Below are 18150 nucleotides of genomic sequence, written 5' to 3'. Positions count from 1 at the left end.
AGAATAGAGTCAGTAGCCGCGCTGAAACGAGGAGACAGAACCGAAAGATTTGGGAATGAAGAAATGACAGACCCCCCCCCCCACTGAAAGAAAGAAAATAATTGGTCTCGGCTACAGATGGGGGGCTCTTTGTGCTACACCATGGGGGTTATTTTAGTGAAAACATCTACAGGATGGCCCCTTTTCCCCTGAGAGATCAGTCCTTACAAAACCGTCACACAAACCTGTGGTCCTATCAGAGGGAGAAGAACACTGGCAGCAGCCCGCCCCCCCTTACATACAAACATAGGTTACAACGCTCGATTTGCTGATACCCACACTGAACAAATGAACAGCAACGACTCTTTAAAAGGAGGGGGGCGTGTGGAAAAACAAACATTTTGAAAACTTGGATCTCAATGCCATTTTTTTTTTTTTTCTTTCTTACATTTGGTTCAAAATATACAAGGCAGACAGCTGATGTGGAGCTTTGCAGACAAGGCATTGAGGTCTCCCACAGGAAATGGTGCACTGTTCCACAGGGTCCCGCCAGGTGGGACAAGACCAGTCTGAGCCAGAGGTTGCAGATGTGACAGGCAAGGGGGGGGAGGTTAAAAAAAGAAAGAAGAAAAAAAAAAAAAGCCCTGCCATACCAGTGGTGGACTGACTAGCTGGCAGGCTGTTATCAGGCCAGCTTACTGACTGACTGAGAGGCAGTTAAAGGGGAATAATGAATGTTCACAGGACAGGGAAGGTCCACAAAGAAGTGAAGGTGGTGATGGTGACTGTTTGGGAGGGTTAGGGCGGGACTCTCCTCTCTCTCCGTTTCTGCCGACGTTTACAACTCATCGTGTCCGTCGTCGTCAGTGCCGTCCTCACTATCGGAGTCGTCCTCCACGTCTTCCAAGTCCTGCAGAGCAGAGAACAAGGGTTAGAGATTCAACAAAGTCCAATTTACTCTGTACCACAGAGGGTTTATAGGTTAAATATAAACTGTCAACATAAACCACTCAATGACATTAAAGGAACGCTTTAATTGAAAAATGCTGATATCTACTGATACAGTCAGAGTTAAAGTAAGACTTTGCTTATTGAGACAACTCAACAAATCCTGCTGCGGCTGCGACAAACTACCGAAAATAACCCCCGATGTCACCCTGAATCCCTTCATCACTAAACAAGACCTTGAGTCAACACCATCAGACACACAGCTCGCCATTTTGATGACATCTCTGCTTTACAGGGCATTTCTTCTGTCTATTCTGAGGACAGGTGTGGTGAGGAGAGGTGTGGGATATGTGAAGATGCTAATGGTGACTGCTACGCTGCACGTGCTGCTTTTTTCCTGGAGGCTCAGGTCTCCAGGCGAAGCCCAGTGAACAGCGACAACAGCTGCAGGAGGCATTAGAGGACTGGGCTGCAATTAGACTTGTGTGAAGGGGGGGGGGGGGGCGTGGTGGCAACAGTGGAGTGGGAAGGTGTCAGGAGAAAGTCTCCCATGCTAACGTGCACGCCAGAGTGACACAGGGAAGTACGGTAGAGTATCTCTGCATACATCGAGTTTCAGAAACTTCACCAAAGTCTTTATTTTCTTCAAGTATTTGAATCCATAGATGTTGTAATTCTGGCTTTTATCCAGAAAATTTAAACATACATTTTGATCAGCTGCTTACATCTGGGCAAGAAAACAGCTTTGCCTCAAACCTGCACCCAGACATCAGATTATTTGGACATCTACATCCGTGAAAGCTCAAATGCGATACCGGCGAGCATCTAATCGATGAGGTTCAACGGTGACTGCAAGAGTGCCGTCTGTGCACTTCAGAGCACCTCGGTTCAGAGGATCTCACCTCAGGTTCCAGGTCATCGTCATCATCTCCTGCGGGGGCACCGCCTTCTTTGCCGCCACTCTCCAGGAACTTGGTGAAGCCCTCAAGTGTTCTCTCCCCGTTGTAGTCGATCACCTGCAGATGAGACGTCATTTCAGAAAGAAAACCAAGAAAGGAAGAGTCTCCTCTGACTGATGTGCATACTAATCCTCATCCAAAAGACTTATTTCCTTTTGGAAAACACTACAAATAAAATTGGAAATAAAATCTTGTGCACTGAAAACATAAATTTGATATAAATCTGTTCAAAGTTAAAAACTTTTCCATATTTGTTTCTGAGAAATGCACACAAAGCATTTAATTGCAAACACTGAGTAGATTTGCTTTATTATTTTATAATGTCCAAAGCTGCTCTATATGCAGGACAAAAGTAAAGAAGACAGACGGTCAACTTTTAGAAAACCAGCAAATTTAATTTTAGCATTTTAAATCAGACATAATCATGTCTGTCATTGCAGCCACCTCCAGACTCCTCTGCATGCTTCCACTAATCAGTGTCACAGGCTAATCTGCGGACTTATTATGGGGTGACCCTGGTATATAGCATTCGTTTAAGATTCCTGAGAGAAAGTGGCACGAGCATGCCTGGCCAATAAAGCGCAAGGCATGTGCAGGCCATCTTAAAGTGAGTGAAGCCATCGAGCAGGAATGCTCCAGAACCGCACACCAACAAAATGCTGCAGAAACTTTCAGGAGTGGGCTCATGTTTCTGCACAAGGTTAACGCTGCTAAATCAGGAGGCAGTAATAGCACTGAGGTGACCCCAATAGCAATGATTTCAGATTCCAAGAACTCAGCAAAGACATAAATAAGATTAGTGTGAGGGTGGAAATGGCTTCTCTCCGGCTCAGTGATCAGACAAGGGAGTTTCAGTCGTAACATGCCAACCGTTATTAAAACTGGTGTGGCGTTCGGGCCCGTGGGAATCATTTTCTAATGTTTATTAAAAAGTATCAGTATTAGTAGTTATTTGTTTTTAACTTGGATTCATCAGCTTTGGCTCATTTTCTGTGAAAAACAAAATAACTTTTACAGTGACCTATTAAAAAGTGGTGTTTGGATCTACTGGACAGACGAGACATGAAGATGTGGAGATGCAGTAATCCCGCCTCCTGGCCTTTTTTTTTTTTTTTTTTTTTAAATAACCCAAATGTGAACAAATCCAAATTCAACATTGTTCTGTACTCTGAAACTATTGACCGACAAATAGGCCAGTAGCTGTCCTGACCAGTTTTACTGAGGTCACAGATCAAGGAAGGCCAGGTTTCATTTCCTTCTCTAAACTCAGAACGTCCACGTCAGCCATCTCCATCTTTTACATACAGTCTGTTAAAGCCGTCAGCACTCACCTTGTGCTCTTCTCCTGCAGGGAAGAACTTCAAAGTGGGGAAACTGTGGACTTTGACAGCCTCAATCTCATTGGCTGTGGAGTCCATTTTGGCTACAATAGTGTCGGCGCTGTCCTTGTACTTCTCTCCCAGCTTCTCCCAGATTGGAGCCAGCTGTTTGCAGTGTCCACACCATGGTGCATCTAAATCACCACAAAGATTATTAAAAGAAAACCAGAATTTTAATGGTGAATAATTTTTGATAAAAACAGTAACAGCCATCAGCTCGGGGAAAACAATGTAACTTTTACAAAATGGGTTAAAAATGACACCCCAGGATGGAGTAAACAGCATCAGCACACTGATGCTTACCAGCTACGGTGGATATAAAGTAGCAGCTGACAAAATCCTTTCTGAAGCCACCGCAGGTTGTGTTTGAGTTGGGTTTGCGTGTCTGCAGCTATGTGCTGGAAGCCCGTCAATAGTGGATTCAATATCTAAGCTAACTTTAGCTAGTGTTGTTCACTGGGAGCAGAAAAGGCCCTGAGGTTACCTCTACCAGCCTGTGGACTGATTTTAAGGCCTTTCACCAAAGAGTCAAGGGAGGTTTAATTTTGTTAAAAGGTGTAAACTGCTCAGACACTAGCAGACATGTTTGCACTTATTTGTTTAGCATTTATTTGAAACCTCAAAATGTAATTCTATACTGCAGAAAGAAACTTTTTACTCAATATGCATGGAATGTTTTTCTTTTTATCTCAGTGAGTAAAATTCAGTTTGAAACGCTTTACAGTATAAAGCTAGAAACAAGTAACCACAGAGTGTGCATGCCATGTGCAGCCTCGGCTTCATGACCTGGCTCTATCCTTTGGCTGGCTAGAAAACGCATCACCTGTCAGGGAATATGGGGCCTTTCCTGATGTTCATACCTCAACATAAACCAGATATGGAAAAAATGCTCCAAAAATAGTGCAAATCTGGACAAGGATCACTAACAAACAATCCTACAGCTAAATTTAACCAGAGCTTTTCAGCATCAAGTGTCTGGTAGCAACTTAATTTGCAGAGAGCGTGCATGAGTGAGCCTTGAGAATGAGCAGGTATCTGGCTTAGCTTGGGCAAAGCAAGACGATTTGAGTTTCAGACAAGGGGCTTTGCCAAATCTCGCACCCAAGAGAGTGACTGCAAAAATACCCCATCGCCCCAACAGGTGAACCCCCCCCGACCTGCTTGCCCCACTTCTGATTTAAGGATATGGGAGATAAACACGCTGCACCATAAAATAAAAAGGTTGAAATGCAGAAAGAAGGGAAAGCTCTTACAGAATTCCACAAAGACGTTCTTCAAGGGATTGAAGGCGACCTCCTCAAAGTTTTTGCCGACCAAAACCTTGACAGGGTTTTTGTCCCAGTCTTTAGGGATGTCCTGGCTCATGAGGTGGGGCTGTGAGAAACAGACAATCACTTCTTTAAAAAGCGAACTGTGGTTTGGAGAGAGTATTTAAAGCACATTCCTACAGGCAAGGATCACACAGATACTTTATGGCATTAAGCGGATTAAGGCTGTAATTGCTTGTAAGATTCCAAAAAGATGTTTGCACTCTGGATGTGGTCGTGCAATCGCCTTCACTATGTGATTTATGGAGACTATAAAGTCCAAAATTAACATTTCTTGTGGCCAGAATAAAGTCTATGTATAGCGGTGTCCCTCACCTTGAGTTTGCCCTCAGTGAACAGTTTGCAGAACTCCGTGATGCTTTCTGCAGTGATGGCGTCGCTCTCTGGCTTGTACTTGGTCATCTCGTCCTCCAGAGTGATGAGGCGGATGGCAGGGCACTCTTCTTTCTTCAGGCCGAAGAACTCCAGGATTCGCTGGTTGTCGTCAATGTCACTGTCGATGAAGATGAACAGGATCTGGACAGAAGAGAGGGCGGAGTCAGTGAATGATTTTACTCAAAATAGCCCTCCTGATGCGTGCGTCAGGGTGTATACAGGTACAAAGAGCAAAGTTTAAGAAGTGTGATTAAATGTTTGCCAACTTTGGATGTTTACTGGAGAAAAAACAAAAAACACCTTCAAAAAGAAACGTTTTTCACCATCTTTACCAACAACACATGTGTCTGCTTGGCTAAAAATACATTTTCAATAAAGCGTTTTCCTTGAGGTCTCCATATTAAAAAAAAACACCCAAATAACACGTTCCTTCATTGCAGGTCACTGATGGCTGGCTCCCTTCTGCTGGACACTGAGTGCTGCACCTCATTTTCTAGCATGATGGAGAATACCCACTCTTCCGATTGAGTGATGTGTACCAACTCTCAAAATTGCTTGTCCACGTGATTAGAGATAACCTCTAACCTCTAGGTTGGCTAATATAGCCAGCCACCTATTGACATTTGTAAACACCTATAATGTCCTTTATGGGCAATAACTGCAGACTTTCTGGAAAACCCCGCATCTCAATCCCAAAAGAAAAACCACACTGCTCTCTTGATGGTACAATTTTGCACTTTACAGTGACAGCTTTGCCGTACCTGACCCTTGAATCCCTCTGCGGCCTTCTTAAACTGGTCCATTTTGTCCTGGAAGTCTGAGGCAGCTTTGGGCAGGAACATGAGGATGTGGGACTTGATGTCTCCGCCGAAGATTTTAGGGGCAGTCTGGAGAAAACAGTTTGACACGTGAGGAAAACATCTGGAGTGCGCACAGCATTATGGTGTGAGAAAAAGGGATCTAAACGCTGTGAGCAGCCCCATCGATTACCTGCTCGGTGAACTCAATGACCAGGGGCAGCTGGTTGGCCTTGACAAAGGACAGAAGCGCTTCTTTGGTCAGCTCACCATCGAAGGTATTGCGTCCCTCATCAAACTGCAAAGGAAACATAGAAACATTATAGTTGCAAATATTACCCACCTGGTGTCACATCTAGTCTGCCTGTGAACACCGGACATAGATTTCCCAGACGGAGCACTTTAAAGTCGCCCGGTAACCCCCAGCAGACCGAAGAGACTTTTATCGGTTGTTAAGAATAGCAGTGGTGCAGCTGTGCCAGGCAGCTCTTACTGGCACAATAGCAGAGAGGAAATTTGGCCTGTTGCATACTGCCAGCCTGAATGGCACTGAAACTTAAGCTCCAAAATCCTCGGTCAAATAAACAAGTGAAAGACTCCCAGCTGTTTATTAAAACTGAGCCCCTGCTTTGGGAGCGTTTGCTTAAGAGCTGCACACATGTCAGCGATGTTTGTGCCAGTATGAAGTTACCAACAGGTTTCAGAGGCCAGAAAATGGCACGAGGAGGACTAAGCACTTGTACATGTGCCAGATCACCCAACACCCTAAGGGCCGAACACTTATGCTGCGAAGTTGCTTCATGCTGCAGCAACAAGGACTGCACGAAATAGTTTTTTTTAATTACAGATCACCTGCCCAACTATCAAACACAAGGACAGAGCTGTCTGTTATTAATTTATTAAATACACACCGATGTCAGAAATAGGCCAGTAGCTGTCCTGCAGTGCGTGGACACACACGTGCAGTGTCACAGTTTAAGGTTAGGTTTGAAAATACAGTTATTGTGTTTGCAAGATTACTTTCCATCTATCAAGAGATAAAGCTTAAAGCTTTCCTGTCTCTGCTGACAGCATAAAGCTATGAAAAACTCAACATGCCATTGGTTTAGAAACCTGAAGCTTCAGATAATGTTTCCAACAACATTAAAACTGAAGCGTTCTAGTCAATTAGTAACACTTTTCTCCGAGTGTTCATATTTTTTTTTAGAGGTGGCTCTAAATACTGACAAACTGGCAGCACTCGCAGGGCAAAATGTTCGACACCAGCCAAATCCCCCCCCCCTTTATGCCATTAAAAAAAACAAAAAAAAACAAAAAAAAAAAACACAGAGTGGTACACTTCTTAAAAATAATCACCCTTGATGCGGTTTAAAGTTTTGGGTGCGATCACTACGATTAACCGGTGTGGTTAAGCTGCCTGCTCGACCTCAACTCGATTATTCTGTCATCAAACCGGATCTCGGCACCTTGTTTGTGTTAACATTGTTTGCTGTGCTGCAGCAGTTTAAGTTTATGCTTTACTTCTTCTCTGTTACATTCGGCACTTGTTAGCAGGCATCTGTGCACGTGTGTTGTACCATCACAATTTACAGATGCAGCTATCTAACAGAGCTTCCTAGTGTCAGCTGTTTGTCATTTCAGCCGCCTTTGGCTCCAAAAAAACTAACATGGCAGCAACCGCAAGGCATCACAGCAGCTTTTAAATTTGAGTCGAGTTTCCAGGATTTGCTCATTGTTCAGATTTTGCTGTGTGAAAATGTTTCGGTTTCTTGAGTTTCACGGTTGATCATTGCTCAGGGGAAAAACTCATGTAGACACCAAACATCTGAATAAACACGTTCAACAAAGTGACCAAGCAGGAGGTGCTGGCACATTTTACCAAACTGACAACCACTAAAACTAAAATGATATGAACTACAGTATTTTAGCTTTAGGTACATATTACTGTTTCAGTTTTTTCTAAACTCTAGTTTGTTTTTATTTTAGTGAAAATGTTTTCAAACCCATTTTTTAAATCAAGTAATCTGCCATTGTTTTTACATGTTCTTTAAATTTGAGCTCTTTTGAATTTCTTATGTAACCGACGTATTTTGAGGTTAACATTGACATCATGTGAACACACTCTGCCAATAAAACATCCACAGACTTTTCGTAACTGATATTTGCATTGTAATTGATATTGTAAATTTTCAGCGGTTTTCATTTCCGTAGGTTCCTCGTGTTACATGGTTGCCAACGCACCACTTCTGAAAGATCCTCTGGACTTTGACTCAATCTGATGAATCAACAGGCTGACTGTACTGCAGATAACAAACTGATCTCTGACCAACTGCACATGAGATGGCTGTAGTTAATGACCTCTTGTGTAAATTATAATGAGTTTTATTACCTATACAGGCTTATAGGAAGGCATTCAAATTACATGCATTCATCCTCTGCCTTTAGCCAACGGGAGCTGCTTGGAGGACAGACAGTAACCTAACAACATGCACGCCAGTGAGGGCGAGCAAAGTGCACGTCTTATACGTTCAAGTAGCTCAAACGAGCCAAGTTTAGCACCGGAGAGCGGATACTGTGGGTTCAACAGCATCAAATTACAGAGGTGTGGATCAGAGACACAGCTGTGGCGTCTTCTGCAGCTCCACTGTAAATACTCACACATGGAAGTGTGTTTCACAGGCACAAACAACATATTTACAATGTATTCCGATTACACCTCAGACTGAGTAACAGCTTTAGATGAAGTCAGTAAGAGAACTATGTCTTCCTGATGTCCTGTGAACACAGTTTGTCCACATGTTTGTGTACAAACAGACGCAAGAGAATATTTGAGAGTCACCTTCTTGAAGAGGACAACGCTGTCCTTGGACACTTCAAACTTGGAGAAAACGGCATCGCTGGAGGTCTTGGCGAAGGGAATGTCATCTATGGCCTGAGCTGCTTTTTCATAGGCCTGGGCACCAGCAGACTCTGCATCCTAAAAGACAAACAGCAATCCTCTGACTGAAACTTGCAGTGGCTTCAACCTCTGCTTTGATTGCAACACGACAATATATGTATATTTTTAAAGGAAAGGCAGGAATTAGGACTAATCTTCTGCTTTTAGAGATGATACCGTAAACACATTTCAGTTATAGAGATCCGAATCGCACCTTGAAGAATCCGATGACTGCCACCTCATTATCAGCGATCAGAGACTCTGCGTCGGTGACCTCATTCAGGGTGGCGACGGCAGGCCCTGTGCGCTTCTTCAGCCAGTTGACGATGTCATCTGCCTGCCTGCCAGCTGAAACAAAACAGTAATTCAGGCTCTTTAGTTTGGATTTCAATAGAAATAGCTGATCTTGAGGGGGGGGGAAAATGGGTACATGAATATTAATTTGAAAAACATCTATATGCCTGCCTCTTCTTTGCCCACCTAGTTGAACCCGAGCTATGAGTCAGAGCACTGCTAAATTTCATTACATTTAGATGAGCTGTTAGAATATTGTTGAAAGCAGTTTTGTAAGAGCCAAACCGTTACCCAAACAGTCTAACTTTAACCAGCAACAGTCTTAAACAAAATGAAGCCAACACCAGTGCTAAATACCACCAGTTCCTCGACTGGCCATTAAAGGCTCCATTAATTCCCATAAACGTCCAGCTTCACAATACACAAAAAAGGCCCGTCAGTAAAGTTTCAGAAATTTACATTTTCATAAATCTTACATGACACAAATTACCTGGGATCTGTGTCTGTGCAGCGCACCTGTACGTTTTTATGAAGGCAGCTTGTCAACAATGAACACTAGCATCAGCTGATTACGTGGCACTCTACCATCTCAACCAAGCATGATTATAAATAAAAATAATATACCGGCAAACAAAATACCAACTTCATTCTTTACATTGCATGCATGCATGTTTTTGTACTGAGGACATACCCTACAGTCTGTGTATAAAAACACGTGCATATTTTATTTAATTTGTCCTTTTTGGCCTGAATTTGTTTTCGTTACAGCAAACCACTCACGTCATCAGGAGTTTTAAGAAAGGTGCGATCTGCATGCTGAACAGGGACAATCACATTTTTAAAGAGTTTATTCTCACAATCACCTCTTTGTATCCCCAAAAACTTTAGTAACACTATGCCTAAAAGTTCAGTGCACCAATTAGTTTTAAGTACAAAACTATTTAAAAAGCACCAATGGATCAGGCAGACCTTGAAATTTTTTGGGGGGCGTGAGATTGAAGTGAATTTGCACAGCACTTCCTGTGGTCACACGTAACACACGGAGGCAACCGACTCACTTTATGTGTGTGAACATTTAAGCGCCTTTGCCAGTTAAAATTTTTGCACTTCTGCAATTTCTGAAACCTAACTGCTCTTTACAACTTCAACTCAGGCTCAGTCGTTTCCCCTTTCATATTCAAGTACCTCAGCAGTTTAATCACCACACAATGATTGAAAAATATAAAACTGTACGCCACATTTGTGAGGCCGTTAAAACATGTTTACTTTCTGTGGGTTTTACTTAAACTGGACTTAAAAGAGGCTGGACCTGTGATGCAACAGCAGTTTCACTATGAAAACGATGAGGCGATTCAGCACGTAGTCTTTATGCAGCACTGAGGTTTCAGGCAGTGCGTGGGAGACGGGAGGCGGCTTTTTTTTTTTTTTTTTTAAGGCAGAGTAGTCGTTTCACTTCCCAACCTGCTCTCTTCTCCTCCAGCTGAAAACTGAGTCAGGCCAGCAGAGGAGACGTGAAGAAATGCACATACCTCGACCACGTCCCAGAGGCAGCGTGAGGGGAACGTGCGGAGCAAGGCCCGCCCACTGCCCGTCTAATGCAGCCGATTGGCTGGCTCATGTTTAGGCTGCTGTGCAGATCATATTACTTAGGAGTCACTCGGGCCCGGCTTCAGCAATTTAATCTAAACCCCTAACCCTGTAATAACATCATTTTTATGACATAATAGTCAGTCACTACGCTGAGACAGAACTTACTTAAGATTGCATCATTTCAGAGGCAAGACCAATTCATCAAAGAGCATTGAAGGAGAAAAGTCAAAGCAGCAATGCACCATCAGCTCAGTATTTTAGCACCAGCTGAGAAACATGATGAATGATGCTAAATAAATACTATAAAAGTAGATGTGTAGATGTGATTCTTGCTAAAGCTAAAAAATAAATAAAGTGAAAGTCAACAGTTTCTAAAACCACTGCAAGCTACTTTCAGGTGCTCCCTTATTCACAGGAGATCGTCACAGCGGGTAACTCTGCACGTTTGACAGATTTTTACACCGGTGCCCTTCCTGAAGCAACCCCCAGGGGATTGGTGTCTCCTCCCAATACTACAAAGACAAGTACTGTAGATGTGTAACAAAGGATAAACTTCAGATTTCTCATCAGTTATTCCCCAAAGTGTGTAGTTCATATAAATTTCATCATGAGACAGAAATTAAACTAAAGTATGAACATTTAGGATATCAGTTTGTGTTGTGCTGTTTCTATTATACTGCACGTAAAACGGGTCTGTGGAATGAACCAAATCTTCATACAGTTTTGTGTATACCAATTTATCTTCTTCACATTTAATTAAAGTGTTAAATTATATATTTATGTTTTTTTCCTGGTTGTTGACACTTCAGAAAAACTAAAAACAATTGAAATAATAAATCTCTCCACATGAAACTATGATACGACCATCTGGTTTAACCACAGGATGATTAAAATTTACTTTAAGAGTCCGCTGGTACAGATAATAAGGCCTGTGATTCCTGCAGCTTGCCATCCTTTATGAATCAGCTACTGTTAATCAAAGCTGATGTTTCTGCTTAAATATGAAAAATGATCATGTGATGGATGAATCAGGAAGGAAATTGTGTAACTGATAAGACTCGATCAGGAAGCTGACGTGGAAGTTTGTCATCTTTCCATAAGTCCATCCTTCCCCGAGCTGACGGGGACCTATGCAAGTAGTTGACTAGATGACTAAACGTTAATGCACTCACTACATTTAAATTATTCTTGTTTTATAAACAGCATGGATGTAGACTTCTTTCTACGAGGGCTCTGGTGATCCTACTCCAGAAATGTTTTAATCCACCGTTCTGTTTTATATTAGGCCGTTTGCGTATTTTGATTTGGCAGGAATCCTGCTCGTGTGTGTATGCGACACCTGTTCACGGCAATGAAACTTCCTAATTATTTAACAAATTTTGGCTTTTATTAGCTTGTTTATGCAACATTTCTACTCCTGTACAAAAGATCTGAGCCTTCCTTGTGTCTATGTTTTGGTTTGACTTTTAGAAATAATGTTCTTCTGATGTTATCACGTCTGAAAACAAGGATAGGCTACATTTAGCATGGGGGCCACAAACAAGAATACCTGTAAACCCCCAGAAACAGTCACTTATAACTTAATTGGCTTTGACCTCTGAAAAAGTCCCAATGCTGGAGCTTCTGTTCCTTTATGTTTGTCATCCTGCTAGAACAGAGGCAGTACAGACACTGATAACCAAAGCAGATTCATGACGGTCATCGAGTACAGACTCACTGTTGAAGGAAACGAGATGCTTTCTCGTTTTAATAATCATTTATGCTCGCTGTTATAGTGCGAGTAGCCGCTGCAGTATGCTCCTTAATGACACGTGTCACCCCCAAGGTAATATGTCCCTTTGTATAGTCTGAATCTCTGAACTTTAGTACAGATATAATTTAAAAATGGACACAATCACCTCTGTCTTTAATCCAGCAGCAGCGGCACAAAATGCCAAGTTACAAAGGTCAAGAGTGCCACGACCAGCTGAAACGGTAGCTTGACAGCGTGTGTATGTGAATAACTCAGTGTTAACCGTTTAAATGCTTCCACCCCCTCCCCTCACTCCTATTTTAATTACTTTGAAATCAGCAGCCAGGAACAACTATGGTCCACCCCAATTTTTAAACTAAAACTTATGAATGAAACGCATCCATCCCCACTCACCTGAGTACTCTTTGGGAGATTCCTTGTCTCCACCCTTGAAGAACTTGATGGTGGGGTATCCCCGGACGCCGTACTCTTGGGCGAGTTCGGTTTCCTCTGTGGCGTCCACTTTAGCCAGGCGGATGTCTGAACTCTCTGCCTTCAGCATGCCAGCAGCCTTGGCATACTCTGGAGCCAGGGCCTTGCAGTGACCGCACCATGGGGCATCTGAGGAAACCACACAGAGAAAGGTTTGTATTGCTACTGAGAATGATATCAGATCATAATGGTGGAAAACAAAAATGTGACAAAGAACAAAAGACCACATGAGAATTTGTATTAATCAGCAAATTAAAAAGCTACATTCATCCAAACTATCCATCGGCCATTTCCGCATCACCTTCTGTCCTTGGGGATGATTGATTTAATTTGTCAGTTCTGATTATAGGTTCAGTTCTTTAGAGAATATTTCACTGACGCCAGATCTTTTCTGTGGAGCTTAGTTTTATTTTTTGCCTCAGTGCTTCTGTGATGAAAACTATGTAGAGACTGTAGAAAGTCTATTGAAATAGGACTTGGATTTTCAAAAGCTCAACTGCAATGAGCCTGATGCCTTTTTGCAAAATTGTTGCTGTCAGAAAACGACAGCAGCACTGATGAAAGTGCTCGAGTGCCTGGAGGCATTCGATCCTGATTGATAGGACACTCCAAAGTGGTTCAGAATTTCCATCCCCATTTCATCTCTTGGATCCAGCTTCACAAATTTGTACAATTTGATTTTTGCTCAAGGATGGTGTGTGAGTGGGATTAAAGTATTTGAGTCTCTCTTCGCTTGGCACAAAGGGATAATAAGAGGTTTTCCTAAACAATCAATTCTGTTTATCATAATTTAAACAAACAAAAAAAAAAAAAAACATGGCCAATATAGTGTCCTGTTTTTCTATAGTGAAAATATCTGAATGTTTTAAAGCAACTTAAAGTGAAATTAGCAGCTTTCTTAAAGGATGCTTGTACTTTTAATGATTCCCTTAAGGATCCATAATATATCTGTATGTAGATGAGGAGGGTAGGTTGGTGGTTCAATCCCTGACTCCTTCAGTCTGTATATTAAACATCCTTAGACAAGATACAGAAATCAGAGTTAAGACGGTGTGAGAGTGCCTGACTTAGTGTGGCTCATAGTAAAAAATACTTTGAATGCCCAATTAGAAGGCACCATTGAAATATCACTAATTTACCAAAATAAAAAAAAAATTATGAAACTGGGAGGTGTGTGTGTGTGTGTGTGTGGAGGGGGGGGGTATTGCAAGAGAAAAACCTTTTCCAATATTAAAGTTGCACATTTAAATGTTTCCAGGATTAAAATAATAATAATAATAATAATAATAATAATAATAATAACTTGAAGACTAAGATCAGATAATCTTAGATTATAGAGACAATTTTGCTGAAGAACAAAACCTTGTGTGTGCCTCTCTCGTCTTGTTTCACGTTCAGTCGCGAAGTGTACTTATACACTTGGAACCGATAAACCTGCTTATCAGAAAGGCCACGTCAACTAATGACCTCATTTTTTTAAAACGTATTGACAAAGAACTAAACTTCCTTGTACCACTCGGGTCATTACAAACACATACAGTTGAACTTTTGTGAAGTACACGTCAACCTAGCTCCATGCACGCAGAGATCCCGCCCAGCTGAGGAGGACGTGGGCAAACAAAGCCCTTCATCCCTCCCATCCCGAGAGCAGACTAGTCCAATCAGCTGTCACACACTTTGTGAAAGAGGTCAACAATCAGACAAAAGTGAAGCGGGACGGGCCTGCAAAGCCCAAACTAACCAGTTTAATAAGCCAATTCAATCGGGAAATGAATTATCAGGAGGTGCAAGAAAAACGAAAGCTACCGCATGAAACCGCAACAGCCGATCGAAACCTATCTTGACCCATTTATCTGCTCTCCACCATCCCAGCTTCCCTGCATTTCACAATTTGGCGACTCAAATTAGGGGGAAATTTTGTAATAATAAAAAAACACCTTATTAAAAAACTCGCTATATTTCCCCGATTATACGATACGCTAAATACTCAGAACTAACACAGACTTCTCTAACTTCAGAGAAGACTCACTGCCTTTTGCTTTGTGCACAGCAACTTCCTCAGACACCCCCAAAGGCCCAATTTGAGGCGTGCAAAAAACCCCTTTGTGGCCTTAATAATGCTCTTAAAGCAACAGATGTATCTTAAGTACGGCACTGCACAATTTCTATACAATTCACCAGAGATAAAGCTAATTTAAGGAAATACTATATTCGCACAGATGTTACAAACTGGTTGAGGTTTGCAGAAAATAAATCTGAGGGTCACAGCCAAGTTTTGCCTCCGCGGCAGAGTCCCGTTACACTTCGGTGTTAGCTTGACTACTTTTACCATCACAGCGAGAAAACAGCCCGATGATCAAGGCTCTCTGTTTCATTAAAGGAATAACTACAGCAGCTCTGTAGCTCGGTGAATTATAATCACGCATGAACGCAAAACCAAACCCAACGTCGGTGAGTTAGCTAACCAGCAGCAACTTATCTCAAGTGTCAAAGTTTAATGCTAACATTATGTCAGGCTTAACTCGGCTAGCTTAGCTCTGCACGAGCTGAGACCGCAGCGGGAGGCTTAGCTTGAGCTGGAGACCTTTTAAAAGCAGTCAGAACCACTTACAGAACTCAACCAGGATGTTGGGGTGAGCCTGGAGAGCCTCGTCGAAGTTACTCTTCTTCAGCACCAGGACATCTTCTTCCTCGGCTATCTCAGCGTTGATGGCCACAGCCAGTGTGCAGAAAATCAGAAACTTCAACATCGTCGCCGTCGAGTTTTCTTCCCTAAAATAGACGAAAGGTTCAGACGAGCTCGGCTACGGCTGTGGTGGAGGAACAGGTGTTAGTTTCAGGTCCGTTTCCCCTCGTTTAAGGTTGGGAGAGTAGCTGGTATTTTGTGTCTACCGCTACTAACGTGGCAGTGCACGCAGAAACCGGAGGGTCAGGCGTAGTGCGCATGCGCCTTTATGAGGCAGAAAGCAGTTCGTGTTGAATTGTGACTGGATCGCAGCGGGCTGCACCTGGAAGTGAAAGAGAGGCGCTCCCTGCACACATCAGTCCGCCGAGAGCAGGAAAACTGGATGGGAAGCTTTTAACTGCCCACACTTTTTAAACAGGGAAACAAACTCAACTATGTAATCATATTTTATAGATTTACTTTATTAGAGCACATTACAGCGCACGAACCACGAGTACAATATGTGAAATACAGTATAGTGAAACATCGGAATTCACTGAATCCCTTTTCTTTTTTTCGGCTCTTGGCTGTGGGGTGAATATGAGTGTAAACTGATGCAACCAGCTGGGGGTTGGAAACTGGGTATTTGCAAAGAGGACAGAGCAAAGTCTGAATGACTAACGCTTATCTGCCACACTGATTTTTACATTAACACCTCCATGCAGCCTGGTTTGACAACAGAACTGAACAAATAAACGGAACTTTCTGTACTCTGGATAATTCCCAGAACGCTGTGTCAATAGTTGGTGAAAGGGAAATCTAGTGGGATGGTGCTACAGAAATCTTTGCAATACACATATTTTAAACCAAATAAAACCAAAACTGCTGCGATGGTGAGATACAGGCATACATGAGAACATTACTTGTGAAAAGCAGTCATTTGAGAAAATTTTAGTGTATGTTTTACAACCTTCTTTACTAAGAAGTCAGGACACACTGTAAAATGTCAAGAAAAGTGCAATGTGATTATCTGTAAATTATCAAAAGCCCTTTAGTTGAGTCAAACCAGATGAAAGACAATGTTTAAAGTGAGAAGTGTTCTTTTTTTCAAAAATCATGCTATTTTAAAAAAAAAATTCCAACAAAACATTTTAAATATGTTATGAGGCATGTTTGCCACTGTGTTGCATCACTGCGTTCAGGAACGGATGGACATCAGTTCCTGGAGATTCGAAGCCAAATGTTTTCACATTTTTCAGTGCATCTTAATTCATATTTATTGCTCTATAGTTGCAAGCATGCAGTTTAGAACCCAGACACTCTCTTTTATTGAATATGTGCAGAATGAAGTTTTGCATTGTCTTCCTGAAAAGGTGTCATCTAGATGAATGCCATTATATGTGGTTGCAAAACCTGTATGTATTGTTCAGCAGATTTAGTGCCACGTGTACTAATGCACCCGCAGTCACAGATACTGGTTGTTAAACTGTGTGCTAGTAACAAGCTGGATAAACTATCCAGCTTGTTACTATATATATATATGTCAGCTCATCTATATATATACTATATATATAGATGAGCTGACATGAGCATTAAAAACAACCTACTGTAGAATAAAATATTAATATAATTATTGTGACAAAACAAAACTGGCTCAGAGGGTAAAGCATGCACCATTGAAAAGGGGAAGTAGGTAAAAAATAGAAAAAAAAAAGAAAATGACATAAAAATAAAAGCCTAAAGATTGTAGAAATTTGTGTTCACTTTTTTTTAAGTATTAATTTTGTAATTTTAAATGAGTATTCCTGAAACACTGCTACGATTTCCACCGCAGAATAAAGTGTGTTTTCAGTGCAGTTCTGGCTGAGGGCCTGAACATCATGGCCAGTTAGAAAAGTTAACAGGGAATCTATACGAAATTGCCACAATAAACTGGTGAAATTGACATTACAAACCTTTTCCTGAAGTTTTTGTAAGTGCTCCCTGTTGGTAGTCAACATTGGAGTTACATGATTTTTGTCTTAGCAGCACAGATGAGTTCACTAGGAGGAAACATCTGCTCCAGACATTCATCTTTATGCACTCCAAGCAGACATTTTGGGGATTCGTAAAAGAATATAATGGCCAGACTGCTTCAAGCTGACGGTTACTTCAACAGTTAAAACCAATAACCGCTGGTTACAACCAAACCTTGATGGGCTACAGCAGCAGTAGACCACACCAGCTGCCACTCATGTTAGCTAAGAACAAGAAACTGAGGCTAAAATTCACATGGGCTCAACAAAATTGCCAGACTGAAAAGACTTTGCTTGATCTGCTGACTCGTGATTTGGATGGTAGGGCCAGAGTTTGATGTAAACAACATAAAAGGAGGGATCCATTCTGCCTTGTATCAATAGTTAAGGCTGAGTATCATTTAAACTCAACATTGTCCCTGAGTATTGTTGCTCACCATGTCCATCGCTGCATCACCACAGTGTATTCATCTTCTGATGATTGCTTCCAGCAGGATAACACACCATGTCACAAAGCTTAAACTTAAAGTGTCCCAACTTTTTTGGAAACAGTGTTGAATTTGCTAGTATCAGTAATTAATAACCATATTTTAAATATTGGCATTAATAGGATTATTTTTAAACTATCATTTCAACTTGGTGCTTTTTTAAACAAAGAG

The 18150-nt window shown here is 41.8% G+C and overlaps 1 protein-coding gene across 1 annotated transcript; it reads right to left on the bottom strand.

Moving 5' to 3' along the window:
• Window positions 1-416: 416 nt before the first annotated feature.
• p4hb (prolyl 4-hydroxylase, beta polypeptide) lies at window positions 417-15718 on the bottom strand. Its single transcript, XM_040033416.1, has 11 exons — window positions 15423-15718; window positions 12734-12940; window positions 8918-9051; window positions 8605-8742; window positions 5959-6063; window positions 5730-5855; window positions 4909-5109; window positions 4519-4639; window positions 3218-3399; window positions 1830-1943; window positions 417-889 (listed from the first exon to the last, which is right to left on the bottom strand). Exons 1-11 carry the CDS (start codon window positions 15559-15561, stop codon window positions 818-820), a joined length of 1539 nt encoding a protein of 512 aa, XP_039889350.1. The 5' UTR covers window positions 15562-15718; the 3' UTR covers window positions 417-817.
• Window positions 15719-18150: the final 2432 nt, after the last annotated feature.

The sequence above is a fragment of the Simochromis diagramma genome, unplaced genomic scaffold (assembly GCF_900408965.1).
Source record: "Simochromis diagramma unplaced genomic scaffold, fSimDia1.1 OVJJ01000571.1, whole genome shotgun sequence".
Taxonomy (NCBI): Eukaryota; Metazoa; Chordata; class Actinopteri; order Cichliformes; family Cichlidae; genus Simochromis; species Simochromis diagramma.
This window is presented reverse-complemented; position numbering and strand designations above follow the sequence as displayed.

Bases quoted from the DNA above. Each gene is read 5' to 3' on its own strand.
- p4hb (XM_040033416.1), bottom strand. From the start codon at position 15,561: ATGTTGAAGTTTCTGATTTTCTGCACACTGGCTGTGGCCATCAACGCT. The intron at 5,110-5,729 runs GTACGGCAAAGC...TCTTCTGTCCAG, and splicing joins CAGAGGGATTCAAGGGTCAG to ATCCTGTTCATCTTCATCGA. The intron at 3,400-4,518 runs GTAAGAGCTTTC...GTGGTGATTTAG, and splicing joins GAACGTCTTTGTGGAATTCT to ATGCACCATGGTGTGGACAC.